Source organism: Salmo salar, chromosome ssa20 (genome assembly GCF_905237065.1).
Source record: "Salmo salar chromosome ssa20, Ssal_v3.1, whole genome shotgun sequence".
Lineage (NCBI taxonomy): Eukaryota > Metazoa > Chordata > Actinopteri > Salmoniformes > Salmonidae > Salmo > Salmo salar.
Window position 1 is genome coordinate 95,845,625 of NC_059461.1, and position 25,723 is coordinate 95,871,347.

General features: G+C 44.0%; 1 protein-coding gene across 1 annotated transcript in view; it reads left to right on the forward strand.

The window, feature by feature from the left end:
* Nucleotides 1-18,797, forward strand: part of LOC106581593 (F-box only protein 40) — an 88,587-nt gene extending 69,790 nt beyond the window's left edge. Inside the window, exons 2-5 of the mRNA XM_045703435.1 lie at nucleotides 472-806; nucleotides 10,164-10,278; nucleotides 10,391-11,857; nucleotides 18,173-18,797. Coding sequence (XP_045559391.1) covers nucleotides 472-806; nucleotides 10,164-10,278; nucleotides 10,391-11,857; nucleotides 18,173-18,385 — 2,130 coding nt within the window. The 3' untranslated portion in view covers nucleotides 18,386-18,797. The remainder of the gene's footprint in view (nucleotides 1-471; nucleotides 807-10,163; nucleotides 10,279-10,390; nucleotides 11,858-18,172) is intronic.
* Nucleotides 18,798-25,723: the final 6,926 nt, after the last annotated feature.

The window sequence follows — 25,723 nt, forward strand, 5'->3', positions numbered from 1 at the left end:
ATTCTTGTTATTGTCTCTGTCAGTGGAGGCTGCTGAGTGGAGGACGGCTCTTAAACATGTCTGGAACGGAGCAAATGGAATGGCATCAAACACATGGAAACCCATGTGTTTGATGTTTGTTTATACCTTTCCACCCATTCCGCTCTTCCCATTACCACGTGCCCATCCTCCCCAATTAAGATGCCACCAGCCTCCTGTGGTCTCTGCCTTTCGGTTCCAAGTATATGTTCCCATTGATCTATTTTCATTGGTTTACTTTTTCAGATGGTGAAATTCTTCTGAACTAATAATATTTGTCGATTATGGTGAGTGTACTTGATAAGATCTCGGCGTCAAACTACACAGTTAATCATCAAACTACAAAGGCAACCAATCTCATACAGTAGGATATTCAACATGACGATCAAAAAAACGCCCCCCAAAAAAACAGTATTCCTGACACTGATGCAAAACCTCTCTCTCCCTCTGTAGGTGAAAGGCAGTATGCCCCCAGAGGGGCTTCATCAGCACTGTGAGAGGTGTTACAGCCTCCGCTGCCAAGCCCCCGTGAACACCTCCGTCTCCTGTATGGTGATTAAGTGTCATCTACACTGTGGCGCTGCCTTCCACAAGTGTAAGGAGGAGGAGCACCAGTTACTATGTCCCAATGAGACGGTCCCTTGCCTCAACGTTCACTACGGCTGTCCCTTCACCATGCTCCGCCACAGGCTGGCCAAGCACCTGGAGGTCTGCCCTGCTAGCACCATCATCTGCTCCCAGCAATGGATCCGCTTCCCAGTGGCAGACACAGACTCTTCCATCCACAGGTGTGCTCTGGTGCTGTGGTATAATGTGCTCTGGTGTGGTGTGGTGGTGTTGTGTGGTGGTGGTGTGGTGGTGGTGTGGTGTGGTGTGGTGGTGTGGTGATGGTGTGGTGGTGCTCTGGTGTGGTGTGGTGGTGTGGTGGTGTGGTGTGGTGGTGTTGTGTGATGCTCTGGTGTGGTGTGGTGTGGTGTGGTGGTGTGGTGTGGTGGTGTGGTGTGGTGGTGTTGTGTGATGCTCTGGTGTGGTGTGGTGGTGGTGGTGGTGTGGTGGTGTGGTGTGGTGGTGTGGTGTGGTGGTGTTGTGTGGTGCTCTGGTGTGGTGCTGGTGTGTGGTGGTGGTGTGGTGGTGTGGTGGTGTGGTGTGGTGGTGTTGTGTGGTGCTCTGGTGTGGTGTGGTGTGGTGGTGGTGTGGTGCTGTGGTGTGGTGCTCTGGTGTGGTGGTGTTGTGGGGTGGTGGTGTGGTGGTGGTGTGGTGTGGTGGTGGGGTGCTCTGGTGTGGTGGTGGTGTTGTGGTGGGGTGGTGGTGTGGTGGTGGGGTGGTGGTGTGGTGGGGCTGTGGTGTTGTGGTGGTGTGGTGGGGCTGTGGTGTTGTGGTGGTGTGGTATAATGTGCTGTGGTGTGGTGTGGTATAATGTGGTGTGGTATAATGTGGTGTGGTGTGGTATAATGTGGTGTGGTGTGGTGTGGTGGTGTGTTGTGCTGCTGTGGTGTGTGGTGGTGTGGTATAATGTGCTGTGGTGTTGTGTGGTATAATGTGGTGTGGTATAATGTGGTGTGGTGTGGTGTGGTATAATGTGGTGTGGTGTGGTATAATGTGCTGTGGTGTGATATAATGTGGTGTGGTATAATGTGGTGTGGTGTGGTGTGGTATAATGTGTTATGGTGTGGTGTGGTATAATGTGCTGGGGTGTGGTATAATGTGTTATGGTGTGGTGTGGTGTAATGTGTTATGGTGTGGTGTAATGTGTTGTGGTGTGGTATAATGTGTTATGGTGTGGTGTGGTATAATGTGGTGTGGTGTGGTATAATGTGGTGTGGTGTGGTATAATGTGCTGTGGTGTGGTGTGGTATAATGTGCTGTGGTGTGGTGTGGTGTGGTATAATGTGCTGGGGTGTGGTACAATGTGCTGTGGTGTGGTGTGGTGTAATGTGTTGTGTTGTGGTGTGGTATAATGTGGTGTAGTGTGGTATAATGTGGTGTGGTATAATGTGTTGTGGTTTAATGTGTTGTGGTGTGGTATAATGTGCTGTGGTGTGGTGTGGTTTAATGTGGTGTGGTGTGGTATAATGTGGTGTGGTGTGGTATAATGTGCTGGGGTGTGGTGTGGTGTAATGTGTTGTGGTGTGGTATAATGTGGTGTAGTGTGGTATAATGTGGTGTGGTGTGGTATAATGTGCTGTGGTGTGGTGTGGTATAATGTGGTGTAGTGTGGTATAATGTGGTGTGGTGTGGTGTGGTATAATGTGCTGGGGTGTGGTGTGGTGTAATGTGTTGTGGTGTGGTGTGGTATAATGTGCTGTAGTCTGGTATAATGTGGTGTGGTATAATGTGGTGTGGTTTAATGTGGTGTGGTATAATGTGGTATAATGTGCTGGGGTGTGGTGTGGTGTAATGTGGTGTGGTATAATGTGTTGTGGTGTGGTATAATGTGGTGTGGTGTGGTATAATGTGGTGTGGTGTGGTATAATGTGGTGTGGTATCATGTGGTGTGGTATAATGTGGTATAATGTGCTGGGGTGTGGTGTGGTGTAATGTGGTGTGGTGGTGTGGTAAAATGTGCTGTGGTGTGGTATAATGTGTTGTGGTGTGGTATAATGTGGTGTGGTGTGGTATAATGTGGTGTGGTATAATGTGGTGTGGTATAATGTGCTGGGGTGTGGTATAATGTGTTATGGTGTGGTATAATGTGGTGTGGTGTGGTGTGGTATAATGTGGTGGGGTGTGGTATAATGTGCTGGGGTGTGGTATAATGTGTGGTGTGGTGTAATGTGGTGTGGTGTGGTATAATATGCAGTGGTGTGGTGTGGTATAATGTGGTGTGGTGGTGTGGTATAATGTGGTGTGGTGTAGTGTGGTATAATGTGGTGTGGTATAATGTGGTGTGGTCTGGTATAATGTGGTGTGGTGTGCTGTGGTATAATGTGGTGTGGTATAATGTGCTGTGGTATAATGTGGTATGGTGTGGTGTGGTATAATGTGCTGGGGTGTGGTATAATGTGTTGTGGTGTGGTAAAATGTGGTGTGGTGGTGTGGTATAATGTGGTGTAGTGTGGTATAATGTGCTGGGGTGTGGTATAATATGCAGCGGTGGTGTGGTTTAATGTGGTGTGGTGTGGTTTAATGTGGTGTGGTGTGGTATAATGTGGTGTGGTGTGGTATAATGTGCTGGGGTGTGGTGTGGTGTAATGTGTTGTGGTGTGGTGGTGTGGTATAATGTGTTGTGGTGTGGTGGTGTGGTATAATGTGCTGTGGTGTGGTGTGGTATAATGTGTTGTGGTGTGGTGTGGTATAATGTGTTATGGTGTGGTGTGGTATAATGTGCTGTGGTGTGGTGTGGTATAATGTGTTGTGGTGTGGTATAATGTGGTGTGGTGTGGTGTGGTATAATGTGTTATGGTGTGGTGTGGTATAATGTGCTGTGGTGTGGTGTGGTATAATGTGTTGTGGTGTGGTATAATGTGGTGTGGTGTGGTATAATGTGGTGTGGTATAATGTGGTGTGGTATAATATGTTGTGGTGTGGTATAATGTGGTGTGGTATAATGTGGTATAATATGGTGTGGTGTGGTATAATGTGGTGTGGTGTGGTATAATGTGGTGTGGTATAATGTGTAGTGTGGTGTAATGTGGTGTGGTGTGGTATAATATGCAGTGGTGTGGTGTGGTATAATGTGGTGTGGTGGTGTGGTATAATGTGGTGTGGTGTAGTGTGGTATAATGTGGTGTGGTATAATGTGGTGTGGTCTGGTATAATGTGGTGTGGTGTGCTGTGGTGTGGTATAATGTGGTGTGGTATAATGTGCTGTGGTATAATGTGGTGTGGTGTGGTATAATGTGGTGTGGTATAATGTGGTGTGGTGTGGTGTGGTATAATGTGTTATGGTGTGGTGTGGTATAATGTGCTGGGGTGTGGTATAATGTGTTGTGGTGTGGTATAATGTGGTGTGGTGGTGTGGTATAATGTGGTGTGGTGTAGTGTGGTATAATGTGGTGTGGTATAATGTGCTGGGGTGTGGTATAATGTGCTGTGGTGTGGTATAATGTGCTGGGGTGTGGTATAATATGCAGTGGTGGTGTGGTTTAATGTGGTGTGGTGTGGTTTAATGTGGTGTGGTGTGGTATAATGTGGTGTGATGTGGTATAATGTGCTGGGGTGTGGTGTGGTGTAATGTGTTGTGGTGTGGTGGTGTGGTATAATGTGTTGTGGTGTGGTGGTGTGGTATAATGTGCTGTGGTGTGGTATAATGTGTTGTGGTGTGGTGGTGTGGTATAATGTGCTGTGTTGTGGTGTGGTATAATGTGGTGTGGTGTGGTATAATGTGGTGTGGTATAATGTGGTGTGGTATAATATGGTGTGGTGTGGTATAATGTGGTGTGGTGTGGTATAATGTGGTGTGGTATAATGTGGTGTGGTGTGGTATAATGTGGTGTGGTATAATGTGGTGTGGTATAATGTGCTGTGGTGTGGTATAATGTGGTGTGGTGTGGTGTGGTATAATGTGTTATGGTGTGGTGTGGTATAATGTGCTGTGGTGTGGTGTGGTATAATGTGGTGTGGTGTGGTATAATGTGCTGGGGTGTGGTGTGGTGTAATGTGTTGTGGTGTGGTGGTGTGGTATAATGTGTTGTGGTGTGGTGGTGTGGTATAATGTGCTGTGGTGTGGTGTGGTATAATGTGTTGTGGTGTGGTGTGGTATAATGTGTTATGGTGTGGTGTGGTATAATGTGCTGTGGTGTGGTGTGGTATAATGTGTTGTGGTGTGGTATAATGTGGTGTGGTGTGGTGTGGTATAATGTGTTATGGTGTGGTGTGGTATAATGTGCTGTGGTGTGGTGTGGTATAATGTGTTGTGGTGTGGTATAATGTGGTGTGGTGTGGTATAATGTGGTGTGGTATAATGTGGTGTGGTATAATATGTTGTGGTGTGGTATAATGTGGTGTGGTATAATGTGGTATAATATGGTGTGGTGTGGTATAATGTGGTGTGGTGTGGTATAATGTGGTGTGGTATAATGTGTAGTGTGGTGTAATGTGGTGTGGTGTGGTATAATATGCAGTGGTGTGGTGTGGTATAATGTGGTGTGGTGGTGTGGTATAATGTGGTGTGGTGTAGTGTGGTATAATGTGGTGTGGTATAATGTGGTGTGGTCTGGTATAATGTGGTGTGGTGTGCTGTGGTGTGGTATAATGTGGTGTGGTATAATGTGCTGTGGTATAATGTGGTGTGGTGTGGTATAATGTGGTGTGGTATAATGTGGTGTGGTGTGGTGTGGTATAATGTGTTATGGTGTGGTGTGGTATAATGTGCTGGGGTGTGGTATAATGTGTTGTGGTGTGGTATAATGTGGTGTGGTGGTGTGGTATAATGTGGTGTGGTGTAGTGTGGTATAATGTGGTGTGGTATAATGTGCTGGGGTGTGGTATAATGTGCTGTGGTGTGGTATAATGTGCTGGGGTGTGGTATAATATGCAGTGGTGGTGTGGTTTAATGTGGTGTGGTGTGGTTTAATGTGGTGTGGTGTGGTATAATGTGGTGTGATGTGGTATAATGTGCTGGGGTGTGGTGTGGTGTAATGTGTTGTGGTGTGGTGGTGTGGTATAATGTGTTGTGGTGTGGTGGTGTGGTATAATGTGCTGTGGTGTGGTATAATGTGTTGTGGTGTGGTGGTGTGGTATAATGTGCTGTGTTGTGGTGTGGTATAATGTGGTGTGGTGTGGTATAATGTGGTGTGGTATAATGTGGTGTGGTATAATATGGTGTGGTGTGGTATAATGTGGTGTGGTGTGGTATAATGTGGTGTGGTATAATGTGGTGTGGTGTGGTATAATGTGGTGTGGTATAATGTGGTGTGGTATAATGTGCTGTGGTGTGGTATAATGTGGTGTGGTGTGGTGTGGTATAATGTGTTATGGTGTGGTGTGGTATAATGTGCTGTGGTGTGGTATAATGTGGTGTGGTATAATGTGCTTTGGTGTGGTATAATGTGCTGTGGTGTGGTATAATGCGCTGTGGTGTGGTATAATGTGGTGTGGTGTGGTATAATCTGGTGTGGTGTGGTGTGGTATAATGTGGTGGTGTGTTGTAATGTGGTGTGGTATAATGTGGTAGTGTGGTGTGGTGTGGTGTGGTATAATGTGGTGGTGTGGTGTAATGTCGTGTGGTATAATGTGGTGTGGTGTGGTATAATGTGCTGTGGTATAATGTGCTGTGGTGTGGTATAATGTGCTGTTGTGTGGTGTGGTATAATGTGCTGTTGTGTGGTGTGGTATAATGTGGTGTGGTGTGGTATAATGTGGTGTGGTGTGGTATAATGTGCTGTGGTATAATGTGCTGTGGTGTGGTATAATGTGCTGTTGTGTGGTGTGGTATAATGTGCTGTTGTGTGGTGTGGTATAATGTGGTGTGGTGTGGTATAATGTGGTGTGGTGTGGTATAATGTGCTGTTGTGTGGTGTGGTGTGGTGTGGTATAATGTGCTATGGTGTGTTGTGTTATGGTGTGCTGTAGTGTGTTGTGGTGTGCTGTTCTGTGGTGTGTTGTGTTGTGGTGTGCTGTAGTGTGTTGTGGTGTGCTGTTCTGTGGTGTGCTGTTCTGTGGTATGTTGTGTTGTGCTATGGTGTGATGTATTTGTATTTGTATTTATTATGGATCCCCGTTAGTTCCTGCCAAGGCAGCAGCTACTCTTCCTGGGGTTTATTATGGATCCCCATTAGTTCCTGCCAAGGCAGCAGCTACTCTTCCTGGGGTTTATTATGGATCCCCATTAGTTCCTGCCAAGGCAGCAGCTACTCTTCCTGGGGTTTATTATGGATCCCCGTTCCTGCCAAGGCAGCAGCTACTCTTCCTGGGGTTTATTATGGATCCCCGTTCCTGCCAAGGCAGCAGCTACTCTTCCTGGGGTTTATTATGGATCCCCGTTCCTGCCAAGGCAGCAGCTACTCTTCCTGGGGTTTATTATGGATCCCCATTAGTTCCTGCCAAGGCAGCAGCTACTCTTCCTGGGGTTTATTATGGATCCCCATTAGTTCCTGCCAAGGCAGCAGCTACTCTTCCTGGGGTTTATTATGGATCCCCATTAGTTCTTGCCAAGGCAGCTGCTACTCTTCCTGGGGTTTATTATGGATCCCCATTAGTTCCTGCCAAGGCAGCAGCTACTCTTCCTGGGGTTTATTATGGATCCCCATTAGTTCCTGCCAAGGCAGCTGCTACTCTTCCTGGGGTTTATTATGGATCCCCATTAGTTCCTGCCAAGGCAGCAGCTACTCTTCCTGGGGTTTATTATGGATCCCCATTAGTTCCTGCCAAGGCGGCAGCTACTCTTCCTGGGGTTTATTATGGATCCCCATTAGTTCCTGCCAAGGCAGCAGCTACTCTTCCCGGGGTTTATTATGGATCCCCATTAGTTCCTGCCAAGGCAGCAGCTACTCTTCCTGGGGTTTATTATGGATCCCCGTTAGTTCCTGTCAAGGCAGCAGCTACTCTTCCTGGGGTTTATTATGGATCCCCATTAGTTCCTGTCAAGGCAGCAGCTACTCTTCCTGGGGTTTATTATGGATCCCCATTAGTTCCTGTCAAGACAGAAGCTACTCTTCCTGAGGTCCACCCAAAATAAGACAGTTATTACAATTTTAAAAACATTACAATACATTCACAACAGAGTTCAAAACACACCAATAATGTACATTAGGCCCCTGCTCCACTAACACTTATCTACAGCACAAAATCCATATGTACGTGTGTGTATAGTGCGTATGTTATCATGTGTATGCTGTTCCATATTTGTACTATTTTCTACATTGTAGAATAATAGTGTAAACATCAAAACAAGGAAAACAAACATGGAATCATGGACCCAAAAAGTGTTAATTAAACAAATAAACATATATTTTATATTTGAAATTCTTCAAAGTAGCCACCCTTTGCCTTGATGACAGCTTTGCACACTCTTGGCATTCTCTCAACCAGCATCATGAGGTAGTCACCTGGAATGCATCTCAATTAACAGGTGTGCCTTGTTAAAAGTTAATTTGTGTAATTTCTTTCCTTCTTAATGTGTTTGAGCCAATCAGCTGTGTTGTGACAAGGTAGGGTTGGTATACAGAAGATAGCCCTATTTGGTAAAAGACCAAGTCCATATTATAGTAAGAACAGCTCAAATAAGCAAAGAGAAACGACAGTCCATCATTACTTTAAGACATGAAGGACAGTCAATACGGAAAAGTTTCTTCAACGCTCACTTTACAGAATTCAAAATTACAATGCTTGTCTTTCATAATTTGATCAGTAATACTTGGATGTGTAGTGCTAGACTCATTTTCCATTATTTTAGCCTCATCCCTCTCAACCATAGAGTTCAATTTCAATTTCAATTTCAAGTTTCAATTCCTCATCAATCCACGGGGATTTAACAGTTTTTACAGTCATTTTCTTAATGGGTGCATGCTTATTAGTAACTGGAATAAACTATTTCATAACTGTGTCAAATGCAGCGTCTGGTTGCTCCTCATTACACACCACAGACCAGCAAATATTCTTTACATCATCAACATATGAATCACTACACAACATATGACCTCTTATACACTATATTAGGCCCAGCCTTTGGAACTTTGGTTTTCCTAGATATGGCTAATATATTGTGATCACTACATCCTATGGATCTGGATACTGCTTTCAAACTAATTCCTGCAGTATTAGTAAAGATGTGATAAATAGATGCTGATGATTTCATTCTTGTGCTGTTTGTAACTACCCTGGTAGGTTGACTGATAACCTGAACCAGGTTGTAGACACTAGTTATAGTTTGAAGCTATCTCTTGAGTGGGCAGCTTGATGAGAGCCAGTCAATATTTAAATCACCCAGAAAATATACCTCTCTGTTGATATCACATACATTAGCAAGCATTTCACATGTTATCCAGATACTGACTGTTAGCACTTGGTGGTCTATAGCAGTTTCCCACCAGAATAGGCTTTAGGTGAGGCAGATGAACCTGTAGCCATATTACTTCAACAGTATTTAACATGAGATCCTCTCTAATCTTTACTGGAATGTGGTTCTGAATATAAACAGCAACACCTCCACCATTGGCATTTCTATCTTTTCGGTAGATGTTTTAACCATGTATTGCTACCACTGTATCAAAAGGTATTATCTAAGTGAGTTTCATAGATAGTCAGACTATGAATGTCATCTGTTACCAGCAAGTTATTAATTTCATGAAACTTGTTTCTTAGGCTACATATGTTAACGTGGGCTATTCTGAGCACTTTTCTGGGATGTTTGATTGTTTTCATTGCTTTACTGAGAAGCTTAGCAGAAGTAGACATGCTCATGTTATTTATGTTAGTGCAGGGTGAGCTGCACACAGTGGACTTCCTACTAGGGCACACCACCTCAGTGCTAACAGTATAAATCTGGTTCATAGGTACATGACTGCTGCATACAAATAGCTGTAGGATCAGCAGACGCATTCAGGGCAGTTAGAGGGACATAAATTAGGTTACTTACATTGTGACATCCAATGCCTCTGGTATAAATGTACATTTGCTGAAGAATTATGACAACTCAGCGACACAATGGTAGGGATTAGCTGAGCTGGTCTTGGGTCATTGGTGTGCTGCGTTGTGGTGTGTTGTGGTGTGTGTGCTGTGTTGTCATGAATTGTGGTGTGTTGTGTTGAGGTGTGCTGTGGTGTGTTGTGGTGTGCTATGTTGTGCTGTGTGGCAGTGTGCTGTGGTGTGTTGTGGTGTGTTGTGTTGTGGTGTGGTGTGCTATGTTGTGCTGTGTGGCAGTGTGCTGTGGTGTGTTGTGGTGTGCTATGTCATGTTATGTTATTGGGCACAGACGTCAATTCAAAGTCTATTCCACATTGGTTGACGTTAATATCATTGAAATGACATGGAAACAGCGTTGATTCAACCAGTGTGTAATTCAACCAGTGTGTGCCTGTTGGGCTGTGTCACAATTTAAGATATTGAAAACTGAATAACCTAATGAATACTGGGACAGAGACAGATTGGGTTTTACATATTAGGATCAACATAGAGAAACAAAGACACTGAAAAAATATTGATGATTCTGCTGCAGCTGAACGTTTCCATGGTCCTCTTAAAGGAGTTTACTGCTATTGCTACAGGACCACCCTGGCTGACCCAGAGAAGCAGCTGAACGTGTCCATGGCCCTGAGAGACCAGGAGCTCCTCTTCAGATGCCTCAAGATGAAGACCGTCTTCCCTGAGCTGATGGAGAAGGTAATGTGTCCTGCTGTGATTTTTTTTTAACATATTTCTGTTCATATTTTGTTAATAGTTTAGTAAAGTTTTCTGCATCAAACTGGCGAGCTTTGTTGTCTTCTTTCTGAAGATGGAAGCAGAACCTGCTCAGAAAGAGATAGATGTAGGGGTCACCAGCTCTGCAGGTGAAGGTTGCAGTTCATTTGGTCCCAGTGAAGCAATGGAGGATGGAGATAATGGTTATGGAGATGGAATGGAGCTGGAGAAGGAACTGAGTCAGGAAGAGAGGGAGGCCTTGGCCAAGAACAAGGACGTGGCCACTCTCCAGAACTACAGCTCCTATGAGGCCATGTTCAGAAAAGAGATGAAGGGATGCCAACAAACTGTCAAAAACATGGAAAAGAAGTTCAATCCCGGTGATGGTGAAGAAGAGAAAGCATTTAGCTTGTCAAATGGTCATGGAGAGCTGGATGGGGATGGATCATCCAAGGAGTGTCAGGAGAATGGAGCCACTGCATGTGCTGTAGATGTCACCAGATCTGGCCTTGCACCGTGGCAGGACGGGGTCATGGAGAGACTGCGTAGAGAGGTCACCACTGCAGACTACAACATGTATTTGGCCCACCATGGAGCTATGCTGATCAACTTTGGTCAGCTTGCCGCCTGCACCCCAAGGGACAAGGACTTTGTTTATGGAAAGCTGGAGCCCATAGAGGTTCAAACTGTCAGAACGTTCAACGTTCCCACGAGCTACCGGCCGAAACGGATTCACATGCACGACCCTTGGTCACCGATGGTCAACAAAAGTGTTGACACGTCAGATCTAGGCGTGTCCGTAGAAGATCTTCCGAAGTGTGATGAAGTCAACGCAACTTTATTGTGCTTCTTGGAGAAAGAGCTAAAGGGTCACAACATCTCAGAGGGTGGAGGAGAAGATGGCTTCTATGTACACATTGGAACACAGACTTACAACATCCCATCTGCTCCGTTCAAACCGGAAGCCTCGCTGGCAGACATCATCACAGACCCACACAAAGGCCTCTATCTCCAGATCCAAGCTGAGGACATCACCAGAAGACACAACTTTACCAACTCTGCCTTTAGTTACCTCTGTGGCCACATCTTCCGCCGCGATGAGTACCACACTCACTTCAAGAACGTGCACTTGGACATCCAGTCCTGCCTGAACGGCTGGTTCGAGCAGCGCTGCCCTCTAGCATACCTAGGCTGCAACTACAGCCAGAGGAGGTTCCAACCCGTAGGTCAGAGAGCCACGGTCACCTACCGCCAGGATCTCAGCACCTTCAGCCTCAAACCAGAGGGCCCCTCGATGCTGTCCGACTCTGAGAAGACCATCAGCATCACCTCTGACAGGAAGCATCCCCGTAAGCTGGACCCGTTGAGCAGACTTCCCTTTGAGATCCTCCATCACCTGGCAGGGTTCCTGGACAGCTTTAGTCTGTCTCAGCTGTCCCAGGTGTCCCAGTTGATGAGGGAGGTGTGTGTCACACTGCTAGAGGAGAGGGGGATGGTCTATCTGAAATGGGAGAAGAAGACCTACTCCCATGGAGGGTCTTCATGGAAATGCAGAAAAAATGTGAGTACTTTGCCTGAATTAAAAAAATAAAAAAATAATTAAGGGATGGAAATCATCCCCTTTTTGTGTTATTACATTGTTTTGTCTTGTACTATCTGGTATAGAGTCCATGGTCATTAAATGTAAATGAAACACCATAAACCAGAACAGCTTCAATGCACCTTGGCATAGAGCCTACAGGTGTCTTAATAGGGCGTTGGGCCACCATGAACCAGAACAGCTTCAATGCACCTTGGCATAGAGCCTACAGGTGTCTTAATAGGGCGTTGGGCCACCATGAACCAGAACAGCTTCAATGCACCTTGGCATAGAGCCTACAGGTGTCTTAATAGGGCGTTGGGCCACCACGAACCAGAACAGCTTCAATGCACCTTGGCATAGAGCCTACAGGTGTCTTAATAGGGCGTTGGGCCACCACGAACCAGAACAGCTTCAATGCACCTTGGCATAGAGCCTACAGGTGTCTTAATAGGGCGTTGGGCCACCATGAACCAGAACAGCTTCAATGCACCTTGGCATAGAGCCTACAGGTGTCTTAATAGGGCGTTGGGCCACCATGAACCAGAACAGCTTCAATGCACCTTGGCATAGAGCCTACAGGTGTCTTAATAGGGCGTTGGGCCACCATGAACCAGAACAGCTTCAATGCACCTTGGCATAGAGCCTACAGGTGTCTTAATAGGGCGTTGGGCCACCATGAACCAGAACAGCTTCAATGCACCTTGGCATAGATTCTACAAGTGTCTCAAACTGTATTGGAGGGATACGGGACCATTCATCCACGAGAAATTCCATAAGTTGGTGTTTTGTTGACGGGGGTGGAAAACGCTGTGTCAGGCGCTGCTACAGAATCTCCCATAAATGTTCACACACACCATTTAAATCCCCACATTCTCCCCTCTTTCAAAGTCACTGAGATCTCTTCCTCTAGCCAAAATAACTGGCAACAGAGCATTTTATACATGACCCTAAGCATGATGGGATGTTAATTACTTAATTAACCTCTATGGGCTAGGTGGGACGCAAGCGTCCCACCCGTGGTGCACTCCATCAACAGCAGGTGCATTTCAAGAGCGGCAAATTTGAATCCAAATAAATGTCAAAATTCCAATTTTTCAAACATACAACTATTTTACACCCTTTGAAAGATAAACAACTCCTTAATCTAACCACGTTTTACGATTTCAAAAAGGTTTTACGGCGAAAGCATAAATTTAGAGTATGTTAGGACAGTACATTTACAAGAGTTGTGTGTAATGTTGTGCCAATTCAAAGACAGGTGTCACCAAAACCATAAAATCAGCTAAAATTATGCACTAACCTTTTACAATCTCCAACAGATGACACTCCTAGGACATTGTGTTAGACAATGCATGCATTTTTAGTTCTATCAAGTTCATATTTATATCCAAAAACAGCATTTTACTGTGGCGTTGATGTTCAGGAAATCGTTTCCCTCCAATAACCGGCATTCAAGTCAGCACCACAAATTAAATAATTAAAATTAGAAAACATTGGTAAAATATTATATTGTCATTTAAAGAATTATAGATTTACATCTCTTGAACGCAATCAACTTGCCAGATTTAAAAATAACCTTACTGGGAAATCACACTTTGCAATAATCTGAGCACTGCGCCCAGAAAAATACGCGTTGCGATACAGACTAGCCGCCATGTTGGGGAGATCTAAAATCGAAAATACTATGTAAATAATCCATTCTCTTCATCAGATGTCACTTCCAGGTATCACAGGTCCATAACGAATGTAGTTTTGTTCAAAAAAGCTCATCATTTATGTCCATAAATCTCCGTCTTGTTAGCACATGATCTAAGCCCGCCGGACTTCACTTCATGAACGAGGGGAAAAAATATATTTACGTTCGTTCAAACATGTCAAACGTTGTATAGCATAAATCATTAGGGCCTTTTTTAACCAGAACATGAATAATATTCAAGGTGGACGAATGCATTCTCTTTTATAACGTATTGGAACGAGGGTACCCAACATGAACTCGCGCGCCAGGTGTCTAATGGGCCATCATCGTTCCATGGCTCTTGTTCGGTCAGATCTCCCTCCAGAAGACTCAAAACACTTTGTAAAGGCTGGTGACATCTAGTGGAAGCAATAGGAAGTGCCAAAATATTCCTCAGCCCCTGTGTTTTTCAATGGCATAGGTTTAAAGGTAATACAACACATCAGGTATCCACTTCCTGTCAGAATCTGTCTCAGGGTTTTGCCTGCCAAATGAGTTCTGTTATACTCACAGACACCATTCAAACATTTTTAGAAACTTTAGGGTGTTTTCTATCCATATATAATAAGTATATGCATATTCTAGTTACTGGGTAGGATTAGTAACCAGATTAAATCGGGTACATTTTTTTATCCAGCCGTGCAAATACTGCCCCCTAGCCCTAACAGGTTAACTCAGGAATCACACCTGTGTGGAAGCACCTGCTTTCAATATACTTTGTATCCCTCATTTACTCAAATGTTTCCTTTGTGTTGGCAGTTACCTGTCTATACTGCATACAGTACCAGTCAAAAGATTGGACGCAAATTTTTACTATTTTCTACATTGTAGAAGACATTGTGAAGACATTAAAACTATGAAATAACACATATGGAATCATGTAAGTAGCCACCCTTTGCCTTGATGACGGCTTTGCACACTCTTGGCATTCTCTCAACCAGCGCCATGAGGTAGTCACCTGGAATGCATTTCAATTAACAGGTGTGTCTTGTTAAAAGTTCATTTGTGGAATTTCTTTCCTTCTTAATGCGCTTGAGACAATCAGTTGTGTTGTGACAAGGTAAGGTTGGTATACAGAAGATAGCCCTATTTGGTAAAAGACCAAGTCCGTATTATGGCAAGAACAGCTCAAATAAGCAAAGGGAAACAACAGTCCATCATTACTTTAAGACATGAAGGTCAGTCAATACGGAACATTTCAAGAACTTTGGTAAAAATGACAGTCCATCATTACTTCAAGACATAAAGGTCAGTCAATCTGGAAAATAAATGCTTCACAGAGTTCACGTAACAGACACATCTCAACATCAACTGTTCAGAGGAGACTGTGTGAATCAGACCTTCAAGGTTGAATTGCTGCAAATAAACCACTACTAAAGGACACCAATAAGAAGAAGAAATTTGCCTGGGCTAAGAAACACACATTTAAATGCATTCCAGGTGATGACCTCATGAAGCTGGTTGAGAGAATGCCAAGAGTGTGCAAAGCTGTCATCAAGGCAAAGGGTGGCTACTTAGAAGAACAAAATATATTTTCATTTATTTAACACTTTTTTGGTTACTACATGATTCCATATGTGTTATTTCATAGTTTTGATGTCTTCACTATTATTCTACAATGTAGAAAATATAAAAAAATAAGAAAAACCCTTGAATGAGTAGGTGTGTACAAACTTTTGACTGGTACTGTGGCAGTTGTAGCTTGTCTGGCTCCCTGGGCGAACCCACATTCAGTGCCCCCCCCCCGCCACCAAAAGAAAAAAGCACCATTCTGCACTAACTGTAATTTTTATTCAAATATTTAAAACAACACAAATAAATAATCATAACATTTAAAACTACATAAATATAAAAATATATACAAAAATAAGTAACAAAGACAAATAGAAACAAATTTGTCACTCGAGCGTCAATACATTACCCATCTCCCAACACTGTCATCCAAGAGTCGAGACTAAACCAGTTCAGACTGGTTTTATATTATTCTTAACGATTTTGCAAAAAACAGAAAAATACGCAACAAAATGTCTGTGAAACTATATATTCACAGTATTATGAATGAATTGTGGTTTATTTGGTGGCATTGCGTAGTGTCTGATTTTACTATTTGCCTTAGTAATGTACAAAGTTAGAGGTGCGCTATTTGATAGATTACCCCGCTCTCCCTACCTCGGGCTTCCAGAGGGGAGACCTGAGGTCAACCTCCCCCCCCCCCCTCCTCATCTCGTACTTCTGAGTGGGAGACCTTCCCAGGCAGTAGCCTGCCTAGCTCACTAACTATCCCAGGCAGTAGCCTGCCTAGCTCACTAACTATCCCAGGCAGTAGCCTGCCTAGCACACTAACTATCCCAGGCAGTAGCCTGCCTAGCTCACTAACTATCCCAGGCAGTAGCCTGCCTAGCTCACTAACTATCCCAGGCAGTAGCCTGCCTAGCACACTAACTATCCCAGGCAGTAGCCTGCCTAGCTCACTAACTATCCCAGGCAGTAGCCTGCCTAGCTCACTAACTATCCCAGGTAGTAGCCTGCCTAGCTCACTAACTATCCCAGGTAGTAGCCTGCCTAGTTCACTAACTATCCCAGGTAGTAGCCTGCCTAGCTCACTAACTATCCCAGGCAATAGCCTGCCTAGCACACTAACTATCCCAGGCAGTAGCCTGCCTAGCTCACTAACTATCCCAGGCAGTAGCCTGCCTAGCACACTAACTATCCCAGGCAGTAGCCTGCCTAGCACACTAACTATCCCAGGCAGTAGCCTGCCTAGCTCACTAACTAGAATCAGAGCGCCCACTCCGACAAGGTTAATTGACCCACAGTCCCACACGGTGAGATGATATCATTGACGTGACGTGCAAATGAGCGATAGAAAACCGATGTCACCATTCTGATTTTTTTTGGGGCGGCCGCCCCGTGTCGCACCCAGCAAGATGCCGTCCTGCACGGCTGCCCGTGCCGTCTATACCTATATAATCCGCTACTGACTGTGTGTATATATATATATAGTATATATATATATATATATATATATATATATATACACAACAACAACATTTCCTGTCTCTATCCCCACCCAACCCCTCCAGAAGTAGGCATGCCTATAGTCTAAAGTCTATGTTAGGACCAATACTGGTGGAAGTAGGCCTATTCGTCCTGCCATAGACTTTCATTGGAAAGTGAAAGGCAGAATGAACATGTCACTGGTTCTAAACAATACTGTTGTTGTTCGGTCACATCACATGATTTAGTTCTGTCTACTGACCCACCAGGTGGTTCGGTCCGTCAGTCACTGTGTGATAGCATAGTTACCAGGTCACCCTAATATGACCGCCCAGCCCTATACGGCATCCAGACACATTCTCTACATCTCTTCTGGACAGAGAAATGGATCCAGCCTGGTCTGAGGGTTGCTTTCCAATCGGCACCCTATTCCCTGTAACCTGAACTACTGGACTATGTAGGTAATAGGTTGCCACTTGGGACACAGCCTAAATCTCAGTCTTGTCCCAACAGGAACCCTATTCCCCATATAGAGCTATGGGCCCTGGTCAAAAGTAGTGCACTATGTAGAGAATAGGATGCCGTTTGGGATGCGTTTCTAGTCCTATGACAGCTGTTGCATTGTAAAGAGCCCCCTGACTACTCCCTGCATTCCTCTCAGACACGATTATGAGTTGAATTACCCATCCCAGAGTTTGGCACCAACCAATCAGAGAGCGAGAGAGAGAGAGAGCCTGTCTGTGTGTCCACGGGACAAAGGGCATGCCAATGATATCAGTGGTCTGGAATGCCACCAAGCCCTTGTTCCCAGTCAGCTCTGCCACACTAACGACTCAGTTATCTCATAACTGGCTCCAGCTCAAATGCTACCCTTGTCCCTTTGTAGTGCATTTGTTTTGATCAAGACCTGTAGCACATCTATTGTAGGGAATAGGATGCCAACTGGGATGCACATACAGACAACAGGTTGCTAGGCAGGAAATCCATACACATCAACAATGGGAACAGTATAAACCTGCATATGGAATAAACAGGATGTTGTTACCAATGAAATAGAGCTTCATATGAAGATGTAGCATGCATCAGAATTTAGTATACTAAAATTATATTATATATACATATATATATTATATTATATTATATATATATATAAATTATATTATATATAATTATATATAATTATATTATTATATATAATTATATATAATTATATTATTATATATAATTATATTATTATATTTTACTAGGAGTTTTTCCTGACCACGTGGCTCGAGAGGCTATGGGTTTCAAGTTGTTCCTGACCACGTGGCTTGAGAGGTCATAGAGTTTAGAGTTTTTCCTGGTCAGATCACATTGTCAGGAAAAATTCCTTGACCCACTCTAATACTCTGTGTGATAAAAAACATTCTGTCTCTCTCTCTCTCTCTCTCTCTCTCTCTCTGTCTCTGTCTCTCGCTCTCTTTCTCTCTCTCTTTCTCTCTCTCTCTCTTTCTCTCTCTCTTTCTCTCTCTCTTTCTCTCTCTCTCTCTCTTTCTTTCTCTCTGTCGCTTTGGTTTCCTAAGGTATGGGAGTTTAGCAGTCTGTTTTCCAAGGTGGACAGGTGGTGCTTTGACGATGTCCCCTCCATGTCTGAGCACCTGAAGGTCTGCCCTTTCTACCAAAGAGAGGAGCTCAGTATGCCTGTAAAACTAGTCAGTATGGAGGGGGCCAGAGAGAGACCCCAGAGCCTACTGGACCTGCTCCAGGAGTATGACCTGCCTTTAGCAGACCAATGACATTATAAGGAATTGGCGGTAGGTATCCTAGCAGCTAAGGAGTTGGACCTGTAGCCGAAAAGTCACCGATTTGAATCCTGGGCCGGGCACTCGCTTGATCTGAGGGGTGCTGGCTTTAAATCCTAACAACAATTCCCTTCCGTTGGGCCTTGGAGCAAGGCACTGCACTGCAGCTTGACCCTGTGCTCCTCTCAACTGTGTGCATGTGATGTATGCTACCTTGGAAAAAGAGCAGAAGACTACGGTCCCTTAATAAACCATGTAGAAACAGTCAGAGCTCACTTACAATTAATCACTGTTACTAAATTTGTAAATGTCAAAAAGCAATCTCTACAAAGTAATTAACGCATTTATAAACACTATTTTAATGATTTATAAACACTATTTTAATGATTAATAATGATTTATGAAAAATATTTTACATGATTTATAAATGATTTATAAACACTATTTTAATGATTTATAATGATTTATAAATACTATTTTACATGATTAATACATTGTTTATAAACACTATTTTACATTATTTATAAATTATTTAAAAATAATTTATAATGATTAATAAACACTATTTTATTGATTTATAAATGATATATAAACACTATTTTAATGATTTATAATTATTTATAAACACTATTTTAATGATTTAGAATTAAATATAAACACTATTTTTACATGATTTATAAATGATTTATAAATGATTAATAAATCCAATTTTACATGATTTATAAATGATTTATAAATGATTAATAAATCCTATTTTACATGATTTATAGGATAATGAATACGGTGTTTGATCATAGTATGTTAACAATTTGTAAATTATTAATAATGTACCACTAGGTTGTTTATAAACCAGTTATAAATTAGTTATTGTCATCTCATAAGATTATTTAGAAAGTATTTGTTAATTTTTATGTTATTTAACTAGGCAAGTCAGTTAATAAGAACAAATTCTTATTTGAAATGACGGCCTAGGAACAGTGGATTAACTGCCTTGTTCAGGGGCAGAACAATAGATTTTTACCTTGTCAGCTCGGGGATTCAATCTTGCAACTTTTCGGTTACTAGTCCAACGCTCTAACCACTAGGCTACCTGCCCCCCAAGTTAATGGTTGATTAATGGTTTGAATCACCATTTATACACATATTTATACATTTATTTACTGTATATGTGTCATAAATGGTATATTTATTGATTGTTAATGAGTGCAGTTGTAAATGTGAGTATATGCACTTACTAATACCTCAGTAGATAATTAATGTAGAGCCTTATAAACTATGTAATTATTGTTAATAAATTATTTTAATCCCCTAATTACCCTAAAGCACCAGAGGTTGGTACCGGTTCAGGGATTTTCTTTCTCTGAGGAACAGATTCAGAACCAGGAACAAAAGTGATATATAGTGTTCCGGAACAGAAACTTTATTTTAAAAGGATGGGAACCGGTTAATAACATTATGTTACGTTCAATCCCACAATAAAGACAACAAAGCCCACTTTGTCCCTCATATGTATTCAAGTCTTTATCTGCCAGCTGAAAATATTTGCCAGTGTGTGTGTGTGTGTGTGTGTGTTGGCAACCTGTCCGTCTCCTTTGAAGCTTAGGCTACTGTAACCTACTGATGTTACAAGCATGTTTCAGAAATTAGGGAGAAAGATTTTTAATTAGAGAAGAATGGATTAACTTTTTCAATGCTAGTTAGAGATACTATAGTTATCACGTTTTACATCGGATTTATTAACTACAAAGAGGTAGACGTGCTAATTCTGGTGCCACTCTGCACACGCAATTTTGTTAACTGCCTAGTTCCTCCATAGAAGCCAACAGAACAGAGAATGCAAAGTCGAAAAAGGCCCAGGCCCAACAAGCAGCAGCAAGTGCCATTTTGAGGACTGATGACAACATCTCTTCAGATACCCAGCAACAAGATTCTGCCACGGCAATGAAAGAGACTGTAATAAAAACTATCAACAATCGTTTTGATAAGCTCTAAACAAAGTATGAGTCTCTAAAGACAGCACAGGCCGAACTGAAGGGCCGCATGGACACAGCCGATGAGGCCATGTCTGATCACGAAACCCGGATAGGAGGTCTGGATACCACCTGCACTCAGCTTAAAAAGAAGAACGAGCTCTCCAAGCCAAGGTTCTCCATTTAGAAGGCAGGAGTCGCAGGCTGAACATCAAACTCGTGGGGATTTTGGAGGACGAAGAACAAGGGAAACCCACAGAGTTTGTGTCCAAGCTAATTCCCAAGCTCCTGGGTGACGACAAGTTCCCAAAGCCCCTCATCATTGACCGTGCACACCGCTCTCTACAGGTGAAGCCCTCACCAGGTGTTAAGCCGCGCACCATAATCGCAAGGATTCATCACTTTCAGGATAAGGAGCTCATTCTACAATCTATGGAATACAAAGGCCAAAAGGTTTACATCTTCCCCGACGACACCATGGAGGTGAAGTAGCAATGTGATGCAGACCATGAGCGAGGTGGAGGTGAAATACAGCCTGCATTTTCCAGCCAAGCTACATGTTCATCACAACGGCATAACAAGAGTCTTCACCAAGCCCGAAGAGGCTGCAAGCTATGTATTAAAACTACAGAAAAAAACCCTGAAAGGGTGAAAGCCCTCACCACAAATTTCTGGGATATTGACTGAGTAAACAGTGTTTATTCATAAACGGTAACGTATTCATGTGTTTTCCAACAACCGCGGAGAGGGCTGTTAGTTAATAAGTCTGACTATAGTTAGCTTGCTAGCGTAGTATTGGGTCTGTGCTAGCCATTATGCCCAGCAGTCCTCATTTACGTGATATGGGGAGAACAGTGCTTCATTTGGGGAAACAGTACGGAGGGCAGGTTTCTCTGGGGAAACAGTAGGGAGGACAGGTTTCTCTGGGGAAACAGTGGAAGGACAGGTTTCTCTGGGGAAGCAGTGGAGAGGACAGGTTTCTCTGGAGAAGCAGTGGAGAGGACAGGTTTCTCTGTGGAAGCAGTGGAGAGGACAGGTTTCTCTGGGGAAACAGTAGGGAGGACAGGTTTCTCTGGGGAAACAGTGGAAGGACAGGTTTCTCTGGGGAAGCAGTGGAGAGGACAGGTTTCTCTGGAGAAGCAGTGGAGAGGACAGGTTTCTCTGGGGAAGCAGTGGAGAGGACAGGTTTCTCTGGGGAAGCAGTGGAGAGGACAGGTTTCTCTGGGGAAACAGTAGGGAGGACAGGTTTCTCTGGGGAAGCAGTGGAGAGGACAGGTTTCTCTGGGGAAGCAGTGGGGAGGACAGGTTTCTCTGGGGAAGCAGTGGAGAGGACAGGTTTCTCTGGGGAAGCAGTGGAGAGGACAGGTTTCTCTGGGGAAGCAGTGGAGAGGACAGGTTTCTCTGGGGAAGCAGTGGAGAGGACAGGTTTCTCTGGGGAAGCAGTGGAGAGGACAGGTTTCTCTGGGGAAGCAGTTGAGAGGACAGGTTTCTCTGGGGAAGCAGTGGAGAGGACAGGTTTCTCTGGGGAAACACAGAGGAGGACAGGTTTCTCTGGGGAAGCAGTAGAGAGGACAGGTTTCTCTGGAGGTCTGTTACTGTGTTCGGTTTTTTATTTTCTGCTGCCAGACAAGTTCTATTTTAATACGTACATGTTTAAGATGTTTTATTTGAAATGCTCTTGGATATAAATGTCAGCAAACGATCTTGGGAATCAGTCAGATATTAAAGGTGTCACATTAGTCTTGTGGAATGTGCATGTTTCGGGCACGCGCCGAAAGACGTATTCTATTTAAGCACTTGAAATCACATGGTGCTGACATAATCCAACTGTATTTCTCAAGTTTATGAATCTCCTCCAAGGCTAGTGGTGTTGTTATTGTCTTTCGTAAGAACATCCCTTTTCAGCTTTCATCTTTGTCTACAGACCCACAAGGTACATGATGGTATCAGGGAACATTAACTCTTTCCCTGTCACCCTATTGAACGTCAATGCCCCAAACACTGACGACCCACATTTCTTTCGTGCTGTTTTTGATTTATTCCCAGATGTTAGTACCACTAATCTAATAATCGAAAGCGGTTTAAATTGTTATCTTGATCCGTATATCTTGACAGACTGTCTACATGTACTCCACCAAATATTACCTCTGTCCAGGTTCTAAATAATCTAATCAAATCCAGGAACCTAGTGGACATCTGGAGACTGTAACATCCCACAGGAATCTAGTGGACATCTGGAGACTGCAACATCTGGAGACTGCAACATCCCACAGGAACCTAGAGGACATCTGGAGACTGTAACATCCCACAGGAACCTAGAGGACATCTGGAGACTGCAACATCCCACAGGAACCTAGAGGACATCTGGAGACTGCAACATCTGGAGACTGCAACATCTGGAGACTGCAACATCCCACAGGAACCTAGAGGACATCTGGAGACTGTAACATCCCACAGGAACCTAAAGGACATCTGGAGACTGCAACATCCCACAGGAACCTAGAGGACATCTGGAGACTGCAACATCCCACAGCCAAAGACTACTCATTCTACTCTAATGTGGGTGGCAGGGTAGCCTAGTGGTTAGAGCGTTGGGCTAGTAACCGAAAGGTTGCAAGTTTGAATCCCCGAGCTGACAAGGTACAAATCTGTCGTTCTGCCCCTGAACAAGGCAGTTAACACAGTTCCTTGTCCGTCATTGAAAATAAGAATTTGTTCTTAAATGACTTGCCTAGTAAAATAAATGTTCACAAATCTTATTCTAGAATTAATAGATTCCAAACTGATACTCAATTTGCTCAATGCGAAATAGCATCTTAATCTTTCTTTACTTAAACAGAATTCTAGTTGGCGTTTTAACCCCTCCTTGCTCACAGACCAAGCATTCATTGACTGCATGACAACCAAGTTGAATGAGTTCCTCAAGACTAATGGCACAGGACTGATTCTACACTATGGGAAACTTTTAAAGTGGTTATGAGAGGGCATATTATTTTATATGAGTCTGCCATAAAAAAAAAGGGAATCGCATGTGACTGGAGGAGATAGAAAAAACCTCCCAGCTTTAGAGGAGACATACAGAACTTCACACTCTCAGGTTGTCTGCAACAATATTTTGAAATTAAAATATGAATACAATTATTTTCTTGGTTCTCAGGGCAGTAACCTCCTATTAAAGCTAAGACAAAAACATTTTGAACTAAGGGACAAACCGGAAAGGCTGCTGGCTAGACAACTAAAGGGTTCACAGGCAAATAGACTGATCCTAAAGAGATAAACAACTGCTTCAAAGAACATTACTCAGAGTTATACTCTTCCAGATCCGATGCTTCTGGTTCTGATGTATCAGCCTCCTTTGATTCCATCAGCCTGGCTTCTAGTTCTGATGTATCAGCCTTCTTTGAATCCATCAGCCTGCGAAAACTTGATGATAACTCAATTTTCTCAACAGAGGAATTAATCAAGGCAACAAAAGCTTTCCCACCTGGGAGGAAATCTCAAGGAAAGTGGCAGTTTAGCCCTACCCACCTTTAAGCATTATTACAGGGCTGAAAATACCATGGCATTAACGTACTGGCAACTGTGTCTCCCTGAAAAGTTGTACACTGTTGCCCCCCTGTGGCTAAATATGGAAGTCAAGTCTGTAACAAATTCCTCTCCTCCAGCTTTGCTTTTCTCCAAAGCAGAGTGCCCAAACAAACTGACAGGCAACAACTTTGTTTTGAGAAACTGTTTAAGAATTTGAAACCAGATTACGCCTGTTTATAAGGTGTCTGATACCTCTGTATACACCCCGATATGCTTTAGTCACATTCTGTTGAAGGTCTCCAAAGCACACACATCCCTGGGTAGCTCCTCTTTTCAGTTCCCTGCAGCTAGCGACTGGAACGAGCTGCAAAAAACACTCAAACTTCACAGTTTTATCTCCATTTCTTCGTTCAAAGACTAAATCATGGACACTGACAGTTGTGGCTGCTTCGTGTGATGTATTGTTGTCTCTACCTTCTTTCCCTTTGTGCTGTTGTCAGTGCACAATAATGTTTGTACCATGTGTTGTGCTGCTACCGTGTTGTGCTGCAGTCATGTTGTGTTTCTACCATGCTGTGTTGTCATGTGTTGCTACCATGCTGTGTTTTTGTCTTAGGTCTCTCTTTATGTAGTGCTGTGTTGTCATGTGTTGCTACCGTGCTGTGTTGTCATGTGTTGCTACCATGCTGTGTTGTCATGGGTTGCTACCATGCTGTGTTTTTGTCTTAGGTCTCTCTTTATGTAGTGCTGTGTTGTCTCTCTTGTTCTTATGTGTGTTTATATATTTTTATAAAGTGCATGAGCTCTCAGAAATGTGTCTATGTAAAGCCTGCCGCGGAGCCTGCCGCGGAGCCTGCCGCGGAGCCAGCCCCGGAGCCTGCCCCGGAGCCTGCCGCGGAGCCAGCCCCGGAGCCTGCCGCGGAGCCTGCCCCGGAGCCTGCCGCGGAGCCTGCCGCGGAGCCTGCCGCGGAGCCTGCCCCGGAGCCTGCCGCGGAGCCTGCCCCGGAGCCTGCCGCGGAGCCTGCCGCGGAGCCTGCCCCGGAGCCTGCCCCGGAGCCTGCCGCGGAGCCTGCCCCGGAGCCTGCCCCGGAGCCTGCCGCGGAGCCAGCCGCGGAGCCAGCCCCGGAGCCTGCCGCGGAGCCTGCCACGGATTCGCCAAGCATCTGCCCTTCCATTCCAGACACTTATTGGACCACATGGTGATCACATGAGGGATAACAATGCCATGCACTTTCCCTTCACAGCCAGTTGGAGATAACATGATTTATCTATCTGGAAAGCATTTTAAACCTCTCCACAGCTCAGTCTACAATACCATATGTGCCTAACAGTCACTATTGCTGCAGCAAACATACTCAACAGGTTTTGACTCTCTCTCTCTCTCCACCGCACCTGCTGTGTCGACCTCTGAATGCTCGGCTATGAAAAGCTAGCTCACATTTACTCCTGAGGTACTGACCTGGTGCACCCTCTACAACCACTGTGATTATTATTTGACCCTGCTGGTCATCTATGAACGTTTGAACATCTTGAAGAACAATTTGGCCTTAATGGCTATTTACTCTCATAATCCCCAACCAGCACAGCCAGAAGAGGACTGGCCACCCCTCAGAGTCTGGTTCCTCTCTAGGTTTCTTCCTAGGTTCCAGCCTTTCTAGGGAGTTTTTCCTAGCCACCGTGCCTCTACATCTGCATTGCTTGCAGTTTGAGGTTCTAGGCTGGGTTTCTGTACAGCACTTTGTGACATCAGCTAATGTAAAAAGGGCTTTATAAATACATTTGATTGATTGAATTCCACAGAATGACTCAGGATAACTCAATAAAATCTTTCACC